Source organism: Suncus etruscus, chromosome 14 (assembly GCF_024139225.1).
Source record: "Suncus etruscus isolate mSunEtr1 chromosome 14, mSunEtr1.pri.cur, whole genome shotgun sequence".
Classification (NCBI taxonomy): domain Eukaryota; kingdom Metazoa; phylum Chordata; class Mammalia; order Eulipotyphla; family Soricidae; genus Suncus; species Suncus etruscus.
The window spans coordinates 43,521,647-43,543,986 of NC_064861.1; the positions used below are offsets into that span (position 1 = coordinate 43,521,647).

The 22,340-nt window shown below is 51.3% G+C and overlaps 1 protein-coding gene and 1 pseudogene across 3 annotated transcripts in view; both read right to left on the reverse strand.

Annotated features, from left to right (window-relative positions):
• ZNF423 (zinc finger protein 423) overlaps nucleotides 1–22,340 on the reverse strand; it is a 331,572-nt gene that overhangs the window by 125,691 nt on the left and 183,541 nt on the right. For all 3 annotated transcript variants that reach the window (XM_049786054.1, XM_049786056.1, XM_049786055.1), the window contains one exon: nucleotides 2,232–5,446. In XM_049786054.1, the coding sequence (XP_049642011.1) occupies nucleotides 2,232–5,446 (3,215 nt within the window). The remainder of the gene's footprint in view (nucleotides 1–2,231; nucleotides 5,447–22,340) is intronic.
• Nucleotides 12,046–12,164, reverse strand: LOC126028990 (uncharacterized; annotated as a pseudogene).

Sequence of the window (22,340 nt, forward strand, 5' to 3'; positions counted from 1 at the left end):
TCACAAGGCTGGATGAGACACAGGACCAACCCAGCAGACCAGTAGGTCACCACCCTCCCTTAGGGGTGCCAGCAATGGAGACCCATAGTGTTAAAGCCCCTATCACTACTCTTTTTTTGTTTGTTTGTTTTGTTTTGTTTTTTGGGGGCCACACCCGGCAGTGCTCAGGGGTTACTCCTGGCTGTCTGCTCAGAAATAGCTCCTGGCAGACACAGGGGACCATATGGGACACCGGGATTCGAACCAACCACCTTTGGTCCTGGATCGGCTGCTTGCAAGGCAAACGCCGCTGTGCTATCTCTCCGGGCCCCCTATCACTACTCTTACAGCTACCACAAGGATTTACCATTACTTTCCCATAGCGTTCCTGCTATCACTGTTACCTCTTCTATGATTGCTATTACTGCAACACTAATTAGTATTACTTCTGCTGACTACTCTAATACTCATCCATTACTATCACTGTTGATATTGCTTAGATAACTAACAATAACCCAACTCCTCTCACTGTTGCTGCCATTCTCATGTCAGTATCACCATTACTGATTACTACAGATATTGATTATTAATGCCACTATCTTGTGGTACACGACCTAATATACCAAGTAAGGATCTTGCCTTGCAACCAAGTTTGACTCCTGCCACTATATATGGTCCTCAGAGCACCACCAGAAATGACCCCTGAACAGAGCCGGGAATAAGCCCTACGCACCACGATATGTGGTTCAAAATGCAAAAACACAATAAAATACAATTATACCATTACTGATGGCTACTGTCACTATTACTGTTAGTTTCACCATTATGTATTGCCATTATTATTACTATGCCATACTATTATTGCAAATAGAACTATTATCTGTCATAATTCTTATTATGGCTACTCTTACTGCCATTATTGGTATTATTAGTAGTCTTAGTACTACATATTACTATTGTTATTGCTTATTATTACTATCACTGTTATTTCTACCACTTATTACAATGACTAAATGCTAATGCTCAGAATGATTATGTGTTACAAATACAATTCCTTCATACTGTCACACAGTCTGACTACAATCAAGGTGATGGCAATGATACTAACTATCACCCTCTGGCTTTACACATGGGAACAGAGATGCAGAGATTTCAAGTCATGGGTGGAAAGTAACCAGACCTTGGAACATGGGGCTCTGGGGCTCACCGATTCACCTCTACTGGTCAGTCCAAAGGCTAAGGGGAAGTTGAATGAGACTGTCTAGATTCAGGAAGGGTGTCATGGTGGCTTCAGACTAGAAGGACCAGGTAGGGAACTATGACCCCTGAAGGGGCAAGTCCATGATACTAGCAGAGCTGAGCGGCTGGTGGGCAGGATTCTATACAATGCCTTCTACTCTGACTCCCTTGACTCTCCCTCTCCTCTTCATGGTCCCAAAGTGCTAACAGGCCTTGATTCTACTCTCACCCAACACCCCTCAGGAAACACCCTCCCACTCTGTCAAAGGCCTCTTTGTGCATGCAGTCTCTCAGGAAAGATGTGAGCAGGACAGCTCTGGGAAGCTCTGAGTCCCAGGAGCCATGGCTCCAGGTTCACCATCAGCCACATGGGCTATAGAAGCAGAGTGGCCACACCAGCAGCTCTGACTTCCCTGCCTCACAGATACCCAGGAGTGATGGGACTGTGTCTTTTTCAGGCCTGGGATTCCCCAAGGAAAGTTTCTGATTCTCACTAAGCACCTCCAAACATCATGGGTGCTCATAACAAATTCAATCAGATGATTGAACCAATCATCTGTAAAGACAGCCATGCAGCAACTGCACTTGCTGGAACACCTTCATAGGCAACAACAGAAGCAGAAGATCATGACTGCAGGCAGAAGGTTCTGTGTACCAAGCATAGCTCTTGGACCCAGAACCCACAGCTCAGCAAGTAGACACTCGACAGATGACAGAGCCCGCCAGTTTTCCCGAGACTCTGTTGAAGACATATAGGACAGCAGGCACTGTGGGGTAAGGTGTGTGCTGGCCTCCCTGGACCCCTAACATAGTCGATCCACCATTGGCCATGCACAGGTGAGCATTTGGTGAGTAGGTCCCATGAGGGGCAGCATGGATGCCAGTCACAAGGCCATGAGAGCAGGGTCACCCCAAGGCCCTGCTGCAGAGCCCATGCCAGAAAATACTGATGCTCTTCTGGGTTGGAGGAGCCTGCAAGGAGCGGGTGGTAGGTATGGATGAGCAGCACTTACCCGGGGCACTGGCGACGTCTGGGCACCTTTCCGGGGCCCGCTGGTCTCTGGCGTGAGGTCACGATGGTCCACTTGCATGTGGCTTTCCAGGTCCTCAGCACTCTCAAACTTGACACTGCACTCTGGGCAGCGAAGGCCGGTACAAGGCCGGTCAGCAGGCTCAGGCGGGGCCAGGCCGCCCACCTGTCCATTGGCACTACGGGCCATGCAGCCGGCACACAGGCCATAGGGCAGCCCGTTGACATCAAGCTTCACCAGGTCCTGCTTGCTGCGGAACTCTTTGAGGCACAGGGCACACTTGTAGAGCTTCTGCAGGCCCTGACCGTTGGGGGAAGAGGCTGCCGAGCTGCCCGCCAGCTTTTGCATGTGGAAGGTGCCGTGAATCTTGAGTTCCAGCGTGGAGGTGACAGTCTGCATGCAGACCACGCAGCGGAAGCCCGTGAGCGAGTTGCGCAGATCAGGGTGCATCTGGCAGTGCTCGATGAACTCCTCCTCACTCTGCAGAGGCATCTTGCAGATGCGGCAAGTACCCGTGTCCAGGCTCTTGCTGTGGGTCACCTTGTGCTCAGTGAGTGTCAGCAGTGAGGGGAAGCGCTCGCCGCAGATGGGGCACATGTAGTGCTTGGCAGGGCCCCGGTGTGTCTGCAGGTGCTCCCGGAGCCCATTCTCCGAGAAGAAAGTCCTCGAGCACACGTTGCACTTGTGGCTACCCTTGATGAATTCCGCCTTCTTGCGCGAGCCATCGTCCTCACCTGGCCGAATGTTGTGGTCCCGCAGCCGGTGGTTCTGCAGCAGCACCTCCATGGTGTAGGCCGCCCCGCAGATGTCGCAGCCGTACATGGGCTCTGACGCATCCACATCATCCTCGCTGGCCTCGTGGCTGTTGGGCGCCTCGGGGTTCTTCAGCAGCATGCCCTGCAGGTCCGCCGGCTCGGCCTTCTTGGTGGCAGCAGGTGGCACGCCATTGGCCGTGCCGTTTTCCGTGGCCGCATCAAACACACAGTGCTTCTCCCGCAGGTGCTTCTCCAGCAGGATGATGGCGTGGAAGGCCTTGCTGCAAAACTTGCAGTTGTACTTCTTGCTGTGGGTGGTGATGTGGCACTGCAGCTCCACCTCGGTGCTGAAGGTCTCCCCACAGAAGATGCACTTGTGGGCCTTGGAGGGGTTGCCCAAGTGGCTGTGTTTCACGTGCACCTGCAGGTCCGCCTCCTTGCGGAAGTCCCAATTGCAGGCCGTGCAGCGGTACATCTTCTTCTCGTTGCTGTGTTTCACCGCCAGATGCACCTGGATGGATACCTTGGAGTCAAAGACCTCCTGGCACAGCGTGCAGTGGTAGAGCACGAAAGTGTGCATGTCCAACAGGTGCTTCTGCAGGTCATCCACCGAAGAGAACTGCTTGTCGCAGCTCTCGCACACGTAGTGGGTGGATGTGGTCATATAGTGCACCGTCAGGTGCTGCAGGAGGGATTCCTGGGAGTCAAAGTCCTCCTTGCACTGTGGGCATGCCTGTTTCCGCAGGAGGAGCTCCAGGTGCAGCTTCAGGTGCGTCTGGAAGCTCTCAAAGTTGGAAAACTTGAGGTCGCACTGGTTGCAGGGGTACTCGCCGTTGGAGATGGAGTTGGCACTGGCTGAGAGCCGCTGCCGTTTCGGAGATGACACCTCCACATCTGAAGAGACAGGGCTCTGCTCCGCCTTGGACTTCTTGCTGTGGGCCAGAGGGATGTTTTTGTGGTTCTCCTTGATGTGCTTGGTGAGCTTCAGAATGGAGCCAAAGATGGGCGAGTTGGTGCAGTAAGGGCAGGAGTAGACCTCCATGAAGGACTGTGTGGGCTGTACTACGGGGGACTCCAGTTTGGCGCTGCCCACGCTGCAGTGGGCCTGCTGAATGTGCTCTGTGAGGGAGGACTCGGTGAGGAAGCCCATGGAGCACTGGTTGCAGAAGAAGGCATTGCTGCCATCGGGCGGGTTGGCGTTGGGGCCGCAGTGTGAGATGCGGATGTGCTCCTGCAGGCTGTTGATGTCGGCAAACATTTCGGGGCAGTAGTTGCAGTGAAAGGCCGAGAGGTTGCCGAACTGCATCACAGGGTAGGCATGGTTCTTGTGCAGCTTGCGCACATGCTCATTGAGGTTGTAGAGGGTGGGCATGGAGTCCAGGCAAATCTGGCATGTGTGGCTCTGCTGCGGCTTGTCCGCATGGATGGTCTTGAGGTGGATCTCCAGGACGGCCAGGCTGTGAAAGTCCCGCTTAGAGCAATAGGGGCAGCTGTATACCACCTTGGCCCAGCCCTGCCCGTCCTCTCGCATCTTCTTCTGGCTCCGCAGGGGCTTCAAGGTGGAGTCCGGGGTGGAGCCGCGCTCCACCGAGGCGCTGGAGTCGGGTGTGGCACTACTCATGGAGGCCACACTGCCCAGCACAGGGTCGGGGCTGACGCTGTGGTTGCTGGAGTCCGGCTGCCGATGACTGTCCAGGTGGCAGTAGACACCTTCTACTGAGGAGAACTGCTCTGGACACATGGGACAGCGGTGCTTCTGATTGGCGTGGGCCTGGTGGATGTGGGCCAGCAGCGCGTTCTCGTCCACAAACACCTCTGGGCAGTGAATGCACTGCAAGTCCGCCTTCTCGGAGAGCTGCGGGTGGCGCGTGAGCACGTGCTTCTCCAGCTCCTCCGTCTGGCTGAAGGTGTCCTCGCAGTAGTCACACATGAAGTCGTCCTTCTTGGCCTCCTTCTCAGACTTGGCCAGGTGCTCCTTGTTCTTCTTGTGCGCCTGCATGTGGCTCTGCAGCGAGCTGGTGGAGGAGAAGCCGCGCTTGCACACCGTGCACTTGAAGGGCTTGCTGGAGCTGTGGGTCTTCAGGTGGATCTTGAGGTGGTCGCTGCGGGAGAAGGCCGCCTCGCACTCGTGACAGTGGTACTTCTTGTCACCCGTGTGCAGCTTGATGTGCCGGTCACGGCTCCTCTTGTGCTTGAAGAGGCGGCTGCAGTAGGTGCACTTGAACGGCAGCTTGTCGCTGTGGATCTGTTCGTGCCTCTTCAAGTAGCTCAGGCGGATGAAGGACTTGTCGCAGAACTGGCAAGGGTATGGCAGACCCGTGCCCCCTTCCTCCTCACCCAGGCCCAGCTCACACCCATCTCCGATCATCTGCGTGGGTGACGCAACATCCTTGCTAGAGGGAGACGAGGCCACCCAGGAGAGTTGCGGGTCGTCGTCACCATCTGCAGGGGGAAGGCAGAAGGAGATTAGCAGCAATTCCCAGGGCCTCCAAGAAGCAAGGACGGAGGCAGCTTCTCGACAGCTCGTGGCTGAGGCTGTGCAGCTGGCCAACTGCTGCGGGAAGGGGAGGGAGTCCGGGAAGGGAGCGAGGGCCGGAAGCAAGTTGGACACCAGGGCTTTGCAGGCAGAGTGGGGGGACAGCCTACAAAGTGAGGGACATGTGTTTCTCCCTCAAAAGCACCTGCCTGGCCTCACTAAACCAGGGGCCCCCATCCCAGAGGTGAGGTCTCAGCCTCCCGGTCACTTCTGGGGGGGTGGGTCACACCCAGACAGAGTTGCCGGAAATGACCTCACAGAGGCCAATGCCACCACCTGACAAATCTGGCAGGTGGCTTCACTCTGATCCCCATTCTGCTGGGGAATCCCACTGGGTCCTCAGGGGCAGAAGCAAAGTTTTGTGAGAAAATAAAACTCACTTGTGAACGAAATGGGGGAGGCGGTGCACAGTGGGTGGCTGAAGGCCTAGAAAGAACTGCTGCCCAGGGCAGCCGAACAACACGTGGGCGGGAAATGGCCAGCTCTGGGCACTGGATCCCAGAGCCATGCAGGAAGGATGCCAAGTGCACCTGACAGGGTCTGTTGGGTTCTGGCCAACACCCTGGGGAAACTGAGGAGTGTCCTTTGTGTCCACTCCACTGCTGGACATCCAAGCCCACCCGGGCCCCCCAAGGCCACAGAGTCCTCACAGTGGGTAGGGCAGCCTCACAGGGCTCTGGGTGTAACCGCCTCCCCAGAGACAGAGCCACCCCCATGGGGCCCATGCTATGTCCGTCCAGCCGCAGAGAAAAACCAAACAAACTAGGGTTGGCGGTTTCTGGGAAAACAAAGGCACGCAGGATGCAGCAAACAAAGCCAGCAAAGTTCCCGGAGCCGGCAGGGTGGAAGGAGCCAGGGGTGAGTCCACGGCTCAAGTTTCGCTTCGGGTAGATTTAAAACTTAATCATGAATGAAGCAGACTGTGGGCTGCTGTGGGCAGGAGAGACAAAAGCTCGGCTTCAGCAACAGTGACCTTGCACTGTGGCCCCCTGCCTCTCCGGCTCCCAGCCAGGTCGGCCGAGCCTTTCAGAAGGGTTCACGAGCAGAATCCAGAAAGTCTGGCTGTCCAGAACCTTCCGGGAGTGTAGGGTAGCGGAGAGGGACTCACAGGCCTGGGAGAGGCTGGAGCGTGATATATCCACGTCACTCACTCCCACCACACGCACACGCTGTCATCGCTTACACACACTCAAACATGCGTGCCCCCCACTGAGCACAAGTCAAACTGAGACACCCTCACACAATCACAGCCACTGCCCCCTTGGCTCTCACCTCTGCCGTCCCTGGAAGACCCAATATGTTCAGAAGTAGCAAGCCTGATGCAGTATCTTGAGGGATTCCCAGGAGCAAACTCAGCCTGTCCTGGACCCCACCCACTGCCCCACTGCCCTGACGGTGGGAAGATCTGCCTGACCTCAGCTGGCACCGAAGGCAAGGAAGGCTCCCCCTAGCAGGCTGCCGCTCTTCCAAGCTCCCGGGCCCATGTCCTGCATATCCCAGCAGCCCCTCACCTCTGAAGGAGGCCACGGGGCCCAGCGCGGGCTCCTCCCAGAGCACCCTCCCAGAGTGAGGGCACCCGCTCCCTGGGGGGCCTCACGTTACAGGCCCTTTGGACGAGAAGGATGCACGGCTGCCAGCTCCTCAGATTAGATGCAGCAGGCAGCACCCAGCCTCTGCCTGCTAATGCCCCACTCCTGCCAGCTGTGCTCCAAAGGGTGCAAACAAAGGGACCCCAGGGAGGAGCTGGCTGGAACTGGGGTGGCCAGATGACCTCAGAGCCCCACTCGCTGGCAGGCAGGTCTAGGGTTTCACTATTTTCATGTCTTTGCTCAGACTCACACAGCGGCCCTGGTCTTCCTGTGCATCACAGACTGTGAGTGCCTTCTCCTGGCTGCCCACGAGACAGGAAACAGGATAGATGCCACGGCACAGATGAGGATACTGAGGCAAGGCCATAGCTACTCCCAGGACAATGATGACACCTCGAGTGCCCAGAGCCAGCACTCCAAGGGAGAGCATGAAGGTGGTGGAGGTCTGTCTGCAGGCAGAGGGGTGGGCAGAGACCAGTAGTGACACTTTCGGAGCCCTCTGGTCTCCTCTGGTCTCCAGCCACACGGCCATCTGCATTTCAGAAAGACACAGGGAAGAAGAGCTCCTTGGAGCCAGGTGAGGGAGAGAAGCTGCCGACTTGTTTCAGCAAGTGCACTTGCCCCGCCCAGCCCCCAGAGACCAGCAGTGGACACCTGTACTCAACGCATTGTTCTTCCATGTGTGCTCCTGGCCTCCCAGACTCTATAAACACAGTAAAAAAGGGGGCTGACAGAATATTTGTGCAAAAAAGGTCAACAGGATGGTAATAAAGGCACAAACTTGAAGGACTATGGACGGCTTGTTGGCTCAAGTGCCTATCTAGCAAGCCGAAGACCAGGAGTAAGCTCCCTAGAACTGCCCACATGTACTAGATGTCCAGTGAAGTCACAGCAGCTCTGATGATTAGAATCCCAAGCACCAAGTAAAGGTCGGTGCTAGAAGTCAATCTTCAGCACACAGCCAGGCAAGGGAGTGAGCACCACAAGTAGAAGCGACATGCCTGCACCACCACAGGCAGAAGCACAAGCGTGGTCACTGCAACTGAAGGAAGGAGGCAGTCAGGTAAGCCCCTATGCTGGTGCCACAGCAAACGGACACAGTTCCATGTAACACCACAGCCACAAGTGTGACCCCTGCCTGCAACTACAAAGGGACGGGCAGGCAGGGAAAATAAACTAATGAACTGTGTGGCATGCAGATTATACTTCATAGTTTTAGTTTTAAAAAGCACAATTTTGGCCAGAGAGATAGCATGGAGGTAGGGTGTTTGCCTTGCATTCAGGAGGACGAAGGTTCAAATCCTGGCATCCCATATGATCACCCAAGACTGCCAGGAGCAATTTCTGAGTGTAGAGCCAGGAGTAACCTCTGAGCATTGCCGGGTGTGACCCAAAAACAAAACAAAACAAAAAAGCATAATTTTGGGGCCAGAGCGATGGCACAGCAGTAGAGCATTTGCCTTGCATGTGGCTGACCTGGGACAGGCTTGGGTTCGATCCCCAGCATCCCATATGGATGAGCAGGAGTGATTGCTGAGTGCAGAGCCAGTAGTAACCCCCAGGTGTGACCCAAAAACAAAAACACAAAAGCATAATTTAAAAAAAAAAAAGGCATAATTTGAAGGGCCAGAGCAATAGTAAGCAGTAGGGAGTTTGCCTTGCATGCAGCCAATCTTAGACGGACCCGGGTTCAATTCCTGGCATCCTATTATGGTCCACAGCCTGCCAGGAGTGATTTCTGAGCACAGAGCCGGGAGTGACCCCTAAGCACTGCCAAGTATGACCCAACCCCCCCAATTTGGGGAGGGGTCACACCCGGCAGTGCTCAGGGGTTACTCCTGGCTCTACGCTCAGAAATTGCCCCCAGCAGGCTGAGAGGACCATAAGGGATGCCGGAATTCAAACCACCATCCTTCTGCATGCAAGGCAAACACCCTACCACCATGCTATCTCTCCAGCCCTTCCCCAAAAATTTTTAAGAAGAATAATTTTACCAGTACTAATAACAAGCATGGATAAATGTCAAGTGCTGATAACATTAGCAATTATATTGGTTCTGGTATGTGGGCCACTTTTGGTGCTTATGGCTTACTCTCAGCTATGTGCTCAGGAATCCCTCCTGGCAGAGCCTGGGGACCGGACCATGTGGGATATCCAGTCATGTGCAAGCACTGTACCAGTTGTACCATGTCTCCAACCCAGAACACCCCATTTTTGAGATAAGAAAGCTGAGGCTTTGAGGGGAGCAGCTTGTCATTTCATTACAGTGGGAGCACTGATTCTCCTATAAATGTGGGTCCTACTCGCCAGGGCCCCCAATTAAGGGCATCATTTTTCTTTGCATACCAGGCACTTATATCCCCTGCAGGTGAACAACTCACATACCTGACACACACAGGTGTTGGCACTACAGGACAGCAAAGGGGACAAGGTGGTTCTCAGTTCCTGGCCTTATGGTGAAATGGGCGAGAGGACAATGGCTCTTCTCTCCTGCCTTCACTGGAACAGAGGGGCCCTGGAACACTCAGTCCTTTCTACTGCTCAGCCAAGGAGATTGAAAAGGAATAGTTTAACCAGCCAGGCCACACAGTCCCTGAGGCCCACTGCAAGCTGCCCAGGTGGCTTCACTTCTCAGCACATGCGCTTCAGAACATGTGAAAAGTACATTATTCTGGGGGCAACAGACTGAGCAACTACCGAGATGACAATCATTTTGAATGAAACAAAAAATGAGACTCCTTCAACGGCACAGGCCCAACAGGGGAAATGGCCTGTGGACAGAGAAAGTCCCCAACTTAGATGCCTGTTAAAAGCCTTTTTATTCTCATAACACTTTACCTCAGCTGCTGCCTCCCGGCATACCGCCTCACTAAGCTTAGTATTCCAGAAGCTAAAGAACTAGATATGAGTTGTGCCGGCATCTGGACAGAGAAGCAGGGCTCCACTCCCTCTCACAGTGACTGTACCACTGTGCATGTTACCTGGGAGGCTGCACAAGTTCTCTGCCAGGTAAGAAAGAGGACGGCAACAACTCCACAGTCCCTGAAGCAGGCGCAAGCCTAAGAACTTGATCTTGAACCCGGGTGGGCAGGAGGATCAAGGAACATTCAGCTCAGCCAGAAACCTTTTTATTTCCAAGAAAGAGCCTGTTATAGATTGTGCTGTGTGCCGAACATTCTCCTTCAGCTTTCTAGGTGCTGACTATTCCATCTTCTTATCTGCCCAACAAGAGACAATAGTAGACTTAGTAATAGACTTCGTCTTTTCATTTGCAGATACAGAAACTAAGAGGCCCAGAGAGGCTGAGTAAGTGCTCAGAGTAGAGACGCAAACCCCTTCAGTCTGGTTCTCCTCACTGCCTCTCCCCACCCTGCCTCCCTGCCTTTGCAGGGACTAAAGCCAGACTCTCGGCTTCCCTCCCTCAAAAAATGAGCATAATCAAAGAAGAACAAAAAAGAAGTACAAAATGAGTAGAAAAAAATCACTTACAAACTGGTGATTAAAGTCATTAAAAAACTAATCCTGCAAGAAGGCCTGGTAGGAAATGGGTTACAGGAGGCTTCTGCTGTCTGTGCAGGAAGAGAACCAAAACAAGCATAAGGGAGGGGAGAAATTTCCATAAAAATTCAATTAAGTGGGAAGAACATTAACTGGGCTTCAGAACCCTCGACACAGAAAAAGTGGTTGGCTCAAGACTGGAGCAATAGTCCAATGGGTTAGGCACTTGCCTTGCATGTGGCCAATCCAGGTTCAATATACAGCACGCCGTGTGGTCCCCCGAGCCTGCCAAGAATGATTCCTGAGCTCAGATGCAGGAGTGAGCCTTGAGTACTACAAGGTGTGGCAGGAAGTAAAGGAGATGGGGGGAATGGAGGGAGGGAATAAGAAAGGGAGGAAAGGAGAGAAAAGTTATCTTCTTTAAAAAAAAAATGTAGGCAGCACCAATGGGTGAAAGCAATGAACAAGGTAGTGGTGTCCACGGTGACCAGCAGGGTAGGGTGGGAGCCTGTCTCAGAGTCACAAGGTAGGGGAAGCCACAGAAGCATCTGCCCAACACGGGAGTGAATCTCTGTCAAGCTAAGCAAGAGGAACAAACACTCTGACAAGAATAGTTGGAGAGTGAAAATGCTGGTGCCACGCAGCTTTATTCAGGTTCTCGAAGAGACAAGAGCTGAGACGGTCTAGAGTCCTGCTATGCAGGGGGCTGTGTATCCCATGTTGCCATCCCCCAGGGAGATTCCAGACCATGCACAGAGGGCTAAGAGAAAACAGGGGCCTCGGGAGATTTGGGGACAGAGGCAGGAGAACTGGCCATAGAGTTCAGAAGACTCTACTGGAGCACAGCAAGTGAGTTTGCCTCCAAATACTGATGAGGACACTCAGCATAATATTCCACAATATTCCAACCACCTAGGTGTTCTCCTAGGAGCCACCAACAGGATTGACAATTCTCACAAAGTGCATAGCTCCCCTGGCTCCTTCTCCAATTCCTGGGGAAAATGCAAACAGACAGGAACCAGCACCCTCATGAAGAGGCTAGCTGGGATGCCACTGACAGGGGTGGGCTTGGCCGGAACTCCAATGACAACTTCTGCAGCCTCCCCCAACTCTAATAAAAAGCACCTCTGACCCAGGATCCATGTTGGGTCCTGCTTTGTGTGGACCTTCCAAAGAAGGACATTGGCAATGATGGTTGACATCTGGGCTAGTGGTAGGGACAGAGGGGAGGAGATGGGACCATGCCTCACAGTTCTGAGGGATTACTCCCAGCTCTGTAACCAGGGAAACTTGTAAAGTTCCCTAGGATTCAAACTGGGCTCAGCCACATGCAAACCAGGTACCATAATCTCTTGAGCAGGGCTTCTAAAAACTCTTTCCCTAATGACTCCTTTGTTTTTATTGTTGTTGTTGTTTAAAGTCTACAGCCCCCAGTATTCCCAGGTAGTCTCCCATCCAAGTACTAATCAGGCCCGACCCTGTTTAGCTTCTGAGATCAGACAAGATCGGGCACGTTTAGGGTGGTATGGCCATAGACCTGATGACACCTTTGTGCCTGAGGAATGTCAATGAAGCCTCAGGTAGAAAGGAACTTATAAATCATTAACTAATAATTAATCATAAAAATGTTCATTTATGTTAGTTGGAGAACCACACCTAGTGGTGCTCAGGGCTTACTCCTGGCTCCGCACTTAGGAGATCACTTCTGAAGAGATCTGAGGGACCTTATGGGGTGCTTATGGGGATTGAACCTGGGTCATTTGCATGAGAGGCAAGAGCCCTACTCTCTGTACAGTCTTTCTGACCCCAAGCAATTAATTTCAAATGAAATGTTTGAAGATTCACACCACCCTATATGGAATTGCACCCACTGTTTAAGCTGGGGCCTAGGGAGGTTGCAATGAGGTTTCAGAGGCCCCGTCTGAGCTCCTAAGGAATGAATGCAGGGTTTAGTGATGCTACCTGAGCAATCAGATGGGTCTCTGGACATGGCCCCAGAGTGGCAATGGATAAGACTTTCACCAGCAGGCTTCTTCGTCTGATAAGAGGCCTGGGGATAGGCTCCCCCAAACCCCAAGGCCCAAGCAGAGACAAGAATTTGGCAGGTGTGTTGTGGTCAGTCTGAAGAGAGGTCTCCAGCAGAAGAGAAGAGTCAACCCCGAGACCACCCAAAGAACATGGGCAGCCCAGGCCTGATGGGAGTAAGGTGGCGCCCACTGCCAGCCCAGGACCTCCTGGCACAGTTGGAGGCTCTCACCAAAGTAGAAGCTGGCAGGTGGCTCCCAGGCATGAAAGGTACAAATCGAACCTCAGGACAACATTGGGGAGGCTGTGGCCAGAGGGGAAAAGGGGGTGCTCCAACTCTCCCTCTATACCCCCTTGTACCCCTAGCCCCTTGCACCTCCAGAAGCAGCTGGCACTAAGGTCCCAGACAACCTCTGAAGCTCTTTCCTAGCAAACTTCCCTCCTACCCCACACCCCATGGCATGAAAGTCTTAAAAACAAATACCTCACAGAAAAATGGCTCTGGGACCAAGGACTGGGCAAGGGGCAGCGGTTGGGAGACCCTAAAGAAATATGACAGAAGTGCCTACACAACCTTAAAAATTTTTGGACGTTCCAAAAAAAAAAAAATTGGGGCCGGAGAGATAGCACAGCGGCAAGCAGCTGACCCAGGACCTAAGGTGATTGGTTCGAATCCTGGTGTCCCATATGGTCCTCCCGTGCCTGCCAGGAGCTATTTCTGAGCAGATAGCCAGGAGTAACCTCTGAGCACTGCTGGGTATGACCCAAAAACCAAAAACCAAAAAGAAAATTGGACGTTAGGACTAAAGGGACAGTACAATGGATAGGGCACTTGCCTTGCATGTGGCTGATGCAGGCTCAATTCCTGTCATCCCCTATGGTCCCCGAGCCTGCCAGGAATGATTTCTGAGTTCAGAGCCAGAAGTAACCTCTCAGCACTGCGGGTGTGGCCCCCCAAAATACAAATGAAAACAAAAACAAAATAAAAACTCTCAGAAGGAAGTTCTTCCTGAGTCTGAGAAAACATCTTCATAGACATAACAGAGAAATGGGCATTGAAGGGCACTGGTAGAGTAAAAGGGGAGTGGAAAAGCCCCAGATCTAATCAACTGATCTAAAGGCAGGCAGAAAGGCACTGAGGAGATAGAGCCTGCAGCCGTAAAATGTGATGGAGACTTGCTGACCAGACCGCCTGGCAAAGTGCTGCAGGTATGGCCTATTCTTGTTGCTTTTCTAGGAGAGTCTGAGGGAATATTGATAAATAAAACAGAGCCAAGAGTCAGGACTTTGGAAATTCTCAGCCTACCCAAATTGCAGAAGATATTATAATGAGAAATTTACTATCAGAACAGTGTGCACTAGACTAGAACAGCACTGGTTGCCAAACTTACCTAGAAAAGTAAGTTACTCAGAGTTCCCTGCAAGTCTACTTTTCATTTGGGGTAGGGGGACATAGCTGGCAGTACTCAGGGATCACTCCTGACAGGGCTCAGGGGACCATATGAGGTGTCAAGAATCCAACTTTAGTTGGTAATGTGCAAGACAAGCACACTTCCCATTGTCTTATCAATTTGACCTCTGGAAATCTACTTTCTTTAAGCAAACTAGAAGAAAGTGATTCCTGCCCAATTGAATGAGTTGATTTTTTTTTTTTACCATCTACTCAGTGCCCCCTGAAGGAGCAGGGGTAGAGGGGTTGTCCAGTATCACCTACTTTGGGACAGATTGTTCTAAAGGCTAACAGCGCAACTGTGAACTGTGATAATATCACAGAAAATTCACAGGTCAGCGTATTCAGTCACACAAAAGGCCCTTTAATTCACAACAGCCAAAATCAAGAAACAACCCAGGGTCCAAGAACAGATGACCAGATAAAGAAACTATGACACACAGACACAATGGAGTAATACTTGGCTGTAAGAAAAGATGAAATCATGCAATTTCCTGCTATGTGGATGGATTTGGAATGTCATGCTGAGTGAAGCTAGTGAGGAAAAGGACAGATACAGAATACGTGCCTTGTAGGTGGGATATAAAAGGCTACTGTAAAGGAATAAAAATAGCCTAAGGAAAAGAACCTGAGCACTGGTCTACAGAAGTGAGTTTACCATATTGGGGAGACAAGTGGGTGAGTGTGGGTTGAGGGGGGAGCACACTGATGGAGCCATGTTGGATGGTAGTATATATGCAAACCAGATCATTACAGCATTGTAAGTCACAGTGCCTAGAGAAAAAGTTAAAAGTTTTTAGAAAGGCTCTTTGATGGGCAGGGAGATAGAAGAGGACTTAGGAGTGCATATTTTGCTCATATAGATACCTGAATTCAATCCTCAGCATCAGATGGTCCCACTAAAAGCCCTCATGCATGGGTGGGGTTACCTCAGTGGCCCCCATGCATGGCTGGATCCCACACCACCAGGCCCCAGAAGAACTTTATCGCTGGCCCTGAACACTAAACCATGAGGCCCAGTTTGTCAAATATCTCCACAAATGTTCCCTGAGTCACCTGAGCACTTGGGAAACCCAATTCAAAGGATGGGGACTTATTTGAAACACTAAGATGTGGCTGAGGATCTTCTACTTCAGTGTTTCCCAAAGTTCAAGACACCATCCCAGTGGCTGGAATAACAGAGGGGTGTGGCAGCAGCCTCAGTGACACAGAGTGACTTGCTGTGCGTTTGATAGGAAACTCCCAGCAAGGTGTTGTGATTTTTCTAAAAAGAAGGTGGTAGGCCAAATAGCTCTGGGATCTCTGCCCTAGATCAAACCAGAGAATAACACAAAAATTTGGGGCACTGCCCAGGAGCTATCTCAGCATAAGCCAGAAGCAGAGCTGAGATCATCAACCGGGGTAAAAGCCTCTTCTCTAAACTGAATGGTGTAGACAGTGGTGAGACTAGATGGTGAGCCTCCAAACTTTTGCAAATGGATGCAGGCTGAACCCATTATGGCTTTTTATTTACAAAGATCTTCTCAAAGGGTAAAACCTCAAGCCCAGAGAGCAAAGAGGAAGGCAGGGGCAGAACTCAGCTGCTGGTGCTACTACTCAGCAGCAAGGAGCTGTAACAGATGAGATCACTAAAGGATGAATTCCAATTCTGGTACCCTGTGACCACAGGCAGTATAGTGTATTCACTCCCTGATGTCTCATCTCACTAACTCTTAGGAGAAGAGATGGGGGGGGGGGGGGGGCAAAGCGATAACACAGAGGTAGGGCTTTTGCCTTGCATGTGGCCAACCTGGGATGGACGAGGAATTCCATATGGTTCCCTGAGCCTGCCAGGGCTGATTTCTGAGCACAGAGCCAGAATTTCTGAGCACTGCTGGGTGTGGCCCAAAACAAGAGAGAGAGAGAGAGAGAGAGAGAGAGAGAGAGAGAGAGAGAGAGAGACAGAGAGAGAGAGAGAGAGACAGAGAGAGAGAGAGAGACAGAGAGAGACAGAGAGAGAGACAGAGAGAGACAGAGAGACAGAGAGAGACAGAGAGACAGAGAGAGAAAGAGAGAGAAAGAGAGACAGAGAGAGAGAGACAGAGAGAGAGAATGGGTCACTGAGTACCTTTAAGCTCTAAGAGTCTATGATCCAGTAGTAATGTCTGCCCTGGATACAGGCATGAGAAATGGAAGTGTAGGTTCTACCATTTTTTTGCTGCTTGTTTGCGTCGTGTTATGTTAGCACGCCTCTACTAGATGCCTGGTCCTCTGAGAAGTGTCAAAAACTAGAATATTTTGCTCTGTCTCTGTCTCTCTCCTCCCCCAAGGATGGTGATGGGATGAAGTTCAGCTCTTGGGAGTCACTCACAGCAGTGCTCACAGAATCAAACCTGGAAATCTGGAGTTATCTCCCAGGTAAACCACTTGTTTCAACTCAACTAATGCTTTGCCTCTTTGAAACACTTTGAAAAGAAAACCACCAAAACACCAAACAAACCTTTCATTCTGAAAGCAGTTGACAATGAATGCACTGAGATTGGGTGTTCCAAGAGGGACAGCTAAGGGTATACTGTCTGTACAGTGAGGAGGCTGCTGGGTTTTCTGCAGAGATAAACTTCCACCTGGAATACTATATCAGAACCTCCCTTAAGAAAAAAGCCAGCCTCTTGCCTTCACCCTCCCCCACCCGGGACGCTCAGGGGCCTTTGCAGATATGAGCTCATCACTCTGGTGAAGCCACAGCAAGGGGAGGGGGAACATTCTTCCAGCTTTCGGATAAAATAAGCAGGTTGCAGGGAAGGTTTAGAAGCCAAAAGGCAGCAGAAGAGTAGGGGATATTCAGTAGCTGGCCTTAAACCAAATGAAGGTGAAATGCAGAAAGATAGGAAGGGTCCTGGTCTGAGCCAGGCCTCAAGGGGCACTGGGCACATAGCTGCTGTGGTCTGCAGCTGTCTAGCAGACAGAGCTGTGGCCTATTCTTTCCCAGCAGGCTTTCGGGGCTGCTCAGGTTGCCCAATGGCCATCCTCCAGGCTCACTGTAAACCAACCTGGTCTGAGGGGAGAGCCTGCAAGAGCTACAGAAAATGGCTGTGTGAAGGGCAAGCACTCTGTGACTGAGTCACTATCCTCTCAGCCTTCATGTCCTCATCTACAGGATGTGGGTCTAAGAGTGTCTTACACAGGGCCCGGAGAAATAGCACAGCGGTGTTTGCCTTGCAAGCAGCCGACGCAGGACCAAAGGTGGTTGGTTCGAATCCCGGTGTCCCATATGGTCCCCCGTGCCTACCAGGAGCTATTTCTGAGCAGACAGCCAGGAGTAACCCCTGAGCACTGCCGGGTGTGGCCCAAAAACAAAACAAAACAAAAAAAAAAAAAAAGAGTGACTTACACAGTGGCCTCACACAGCAGGAATTGTTAGGCAGTGCAAAGAGGCCACTAGGGTGAAGGGTCATAAGAGCAAGACTGATGAAGGAATGAGGTGTACAGAACACTACTCGCAGAGCCTCTCATCTACTGGTTTATCAATGGGTGCTGCCATACCACTTCAAGACTTGTAGGGGAGGGACACTCATCCCTCCTCCTGTACAGAAGGCCCAGAACAACACACCAAGCACCCTGGACTAAGACCCAACCTCTTGCCCAGCCCTCTTATACACTCAGAGTGACTGGGCTTGCACATGGATGAGGAAACAGAGAGGAGGTCACAGCATGAAGTCACAGAAGTGATTGTCCATGAAAACCTGGGAACATATTCCTAACACAGGGCTCTGAGATGGCCTGAGCAGTGAGAACAGGACCACAGTGGCTGTTGTCCTGCTGGACAACCTAGGTATCAATCCAATTACCTAGTGTTTTATAAAAATGCCCATATTTAGGGGCCAGAGCAGTGGTTCAGAGCAGTACATTGTATGCCTTGCCAGCGCAAGCCTAGGATGGACCACAGTTTGATCCTCTGGCATCCTATATGGTCCCAAGCCAGGAATGATTTCTTTCCTTTTTTTTTTTTTTTTTTTTTTGGGGGGGGGTCCACACCTGGCAGTGCTCAGGGGTTATTCCTGGCTCTACACTTCAGAAATCATTCCTGGCAGACTCGGGGGACCATATGGGATGCCAAGATTCGAACCACAGTCCTTCTGCGGGCAAGGCAAACACCCTACCTCCATGCTATCTCTCCAGCCCCAGAATGAGTGATTTCTGAGTGCATAGCCAGGAGTAACCCCTGAGTGTCACCAGGTGTGACCCAAACACAAAAACAAACAAAAAAAAAAAGCCCATATTTAATAGTCAGGTTTGTGAAAATCCACAATCATGTGTCAGAGAGACAGGAGAGCAGGTAAGGAGCTTTGCCGTGCATGCAACTCGTATTTGATCCTTGACACCATATATGATCCCCAATACCACCAGCAGTCTTTGAGCACTGTTGGGTGTGGCCCAAAAATATAGATAAGATGATCCACATTCACTTTGGCCTTCCTAAAAGGGCAGAAAAGGCTTGGGGTTTAGGTTCTGGGCCAAGACCTCCAGGCCACACCCATGTCCATGTGAGCCAAGCTACCACCCTCACTTCAGGTTGTGTTCAGGTCCTCTAGGAAACTTCTACAGGCCTGAAGGTGGAGCTGGGCCTCCATACTCCATCCAGCTTGTTAAACTCTCACTCTCCCCCCCAACCCCTGCCATTTTACAGCCAAAGAAGCCTGCCTCAGTTTCTGTATATGTACAGAGAGGAAAATGCCTATCTAATGAGTGGCTGAAATCAATGAATATTCATGAAGGATCATACAAAACAACACTTGAACAGGTTCAATTCAAGCTTTTGCCAGCTACTGGCTTCCAGTTCCCCCACACAGATGCACTGTAGTGCTAGGGAGGGCTGACAGACCCAGTGAGTGTCCTCAACTTCAGGACTGACATGACCAGGAACAAGCTCAGGATCAAGCTCAGCCCTGCACAGTGAGCTTCTCAAAGCAAAGACCTGGGGTGGTGGGAGCTATAGAACATCTGGTAGGGCCTTTGCTTGCAAGGGTGGACCCAGGTTTGAGTCCAGCATTCCATATGGTTCTCTGAGCCCAGCCAGTAATAATCCTGGAGCACCTAACCTGAGCACCTTATTGTGATCCAAAAGATAAAAAAGGAAACACATGCATTGCCTGGGCACTTGGTTCCCGAGCACCTGTTGCCCGCATCTTTCTCTAAGATATGCACTTTCATCCTTGAACTCTTGGCCTTGTATGGGGCTCTCTCTGCCTTTGGAGAAGCCTGCAATTCTCAACAACTCCCTTTGAGTGTGTTTCTCTCTCTCTCTCTCTCTCTCTCTCTCTCTCTCTCTCTCTCTCTCTCTCTCTCTCTCTCTCTCTCTCTCTCTCTCTCTCCCCTTCTCAGAACCTCCAAATAAAATGTTTTTACTTCAAAAATAATAATAAAAGGGCCAGAGAGAGAGTGCAGCAGTAGAGCGTTTGCCTTGCACGCAGCCAATTCAGGACAGACAGTAATTCGAATCCCGGCATCCCATATGGTCCTCTGAGCCTGCCAAGAGCAATTTCTGAGCGCAGAACCAGGAGTAACCCCTGAGCACTGCTGGGTGTGACCCCCCCAAAAAGAAATAAAATAATAATGATGATGATGATGATGATGATGATGATAATAATAATAATAATAATAATAAAAGAAAACAGGCAAAGGTCTGGAACTCAATGAGGCACAAGAAACTATACTTGCAGGAACTGTTCAAACTGATGGAGAAACTGAGGCAGCAGTGACCTTGCTGGGGGTTTGGCTCCTGGTGGAGGAAATGGGGGATGAACTCTGACTTGGGGGACTGCCATCCCCACAGGGCAGGGAAGCACAGGAAAGTAGTACGCCTTCCCCTCAAAGTGTCTGGGCTCACGGCCATACGCCACCACTGGCCACATCATCCCTGAGATAAATCTATGAGCACAGAGCTGGAAACGCCATCCAGCTGCAGAGCCATGAAGAACCAGACAGATGGGGAAGGAGCTGCCTGCCTGACAGAGAGAAGATTAGAACTTGCCAGAATGCACTGTCACCATAAACTCCTGCTAGCGAGGAGGCCCCCCGTCCTGACTCAACACACCCCAGAGACGGGGTGCTGGAGCTATCACAGAGGTAGGGTCTGCTGCCTGGACCTCCCTGGGCACCCCATGGACTCGAAGGCAGCGTGGCCTAAGAAGTTGCTTGGTGAACGCCGGTGGCGCCCGCCGTTCCACCCAAAGTCAGTTCAGAGGGCGCTGCTCCTCCCCGGAGAATAAGAGATGCTTTTGGGGTTGAATCACTGTTTTGCTTTACTCCCTTTGGAGCGCGGCAGAGCCCACATTCGGCCGCGTGCGTGGACGGGAGTCTAGAAACAGCTGCGATCTAATTACATGTAAAGTGTACCAAAACATCCCTTTTATCACAGACTGGAAATCTGTTAGCATCTGTCTCTCCTTTGTTTCTTCCACAAGATACAAGCTTGTTTCTACATTTTTCTCACCTGTAGCGGTGATTAAAATTCATTATAAATGAAAGGAGTGAACAGAGAAACAAGTTCCTCTGTGTACCGTTCTAAACTCAAATTAGAAACAGCTGTTTGCTAATTCATGCAGCGATGTTTTGTCGTGCTCTGTGAATCAATAATAACTCGCCCTATTGCTGCAGAAATTTGGGGATAATCCATATATTCAACTCGGCACTGGATTCTCCAGGCAGGCATGGTACAGTGCTACCTTCAAGAGCTAGAAGGGAGCTGTGGACTCACACTCGAGGGATGGCCACGCTGCCCCACCAGAGCCCCCCCCCCCAACTCCTTACACACACCCTGGCAGGACAGGGAGGAAACCCCCAAAACAATCTCCCTTGTAGCCAATTCTCCCCAAACCAGCACCAAAAAAAGAAAAGAAAAAAAAAAGGAAAACCCTTTGATTAAATGCAAACCGCACACAGCCTCCAGCTGCCAGAGGGAACAGCAAAATTAAAAGTCTAATTGGTATCCGGAACAATTTAAAACTATTAAGCATAGGTGAAGCTTTTCTGTAAGAAACTAATCCTTTGATTGGAATTAAGCTTGTCTGGATGGTGGCCTTCTCTTCCCAGTGTCTCAGCTGCAGAAGTCCAACTTTTTGGTGGCTGGAAGGTGCTAAGAAGGCCTCGGGCCCCTCTTCTGGCAGAGAAAGGGCTTGTGGACCCAACACTGCCCATCTGCACTCTGAGAGTCCTGTGGGGTCCAGTCCCAGGCTCCTCCTTGGTGCACCAAACCATATCTGATCTAGCTATTGGTATCTCATTCTTTAAGAACTGCCTCCAGGAAGCCTTCTGTGACTCCCTCTGCTACCATATGCCAGGGAACTGCTTTCTGGTCACCCTGAAGAGTATCTCTTGGTGTCACTGCCAATGTCTGGAGGCGCCTCTGTGTCCCCTGCATCACTTCAGCTCTGGGGTATGCTCACAACTGAGCCACTTTTGGAAGTTCCGTTTGGCATCACCTCAGTCCTAAAGAACACTGCAAAGGCTTTGCTGTGTGCAGGCGCAGCACTGAGCTCTTCGGACGCTATCCCCATCCCCTCCTGTTCCATCATTCCCCCTCTCCCCCAACTTCTGGAACTGAAGACTTCAAGGAGGAAAGGCCCTGAGCTCCCAAGATGGGCGAGAAAAGCTGAAACAAGCAGTGGATTCCCTAGGGGACCTCTCTGGTGCCCAAGGGGGCCTTGGGAGTACTACACCAAAAGGTAAAAGTCTCCAATCACGTTAGAAGGATGTCTGCAGGCACATATTCTCCTGAATAGGAACTGCACCCTTGCTGGAGCCTATGGCTACAGGGAAGCAGCCGTCAGCCTTTCTACCACCCTGATGTGTGAAGAGAAAGGAGGAGCCTCTGTGCCCTCTATATAGGTCCAAGAGGCACCTTCGAGGCCCTCGGCTTCATGGAGTGAGTAGCTGGAGGTTTGCAGAACCCCATAACCTCTGACTGGAAACCGGCTGGGGGTTCTTTCCTTGGGGTTGTTTTTGTTGGCTTTTAAAGTTTTTGCCTACTTACAGCAAATTATACGGATTTCTCATCTGCAAGATTAAGTAACTGCCATAAGCACAAAGAGAACTGAAGGAAAGAAGGTAGATAAGTAAGCAGATAGATTAAGCCCCCGGGGTACCCCATGTGGAAGCTGCCACTGAGAGGCTCTGCCCCTGAGCATCCTCCCAGCAAACACTCTGATCTGGTGTGTGCCAAGTGCCCACCACATGGATGAGATACCTTGTGGGGTTCAG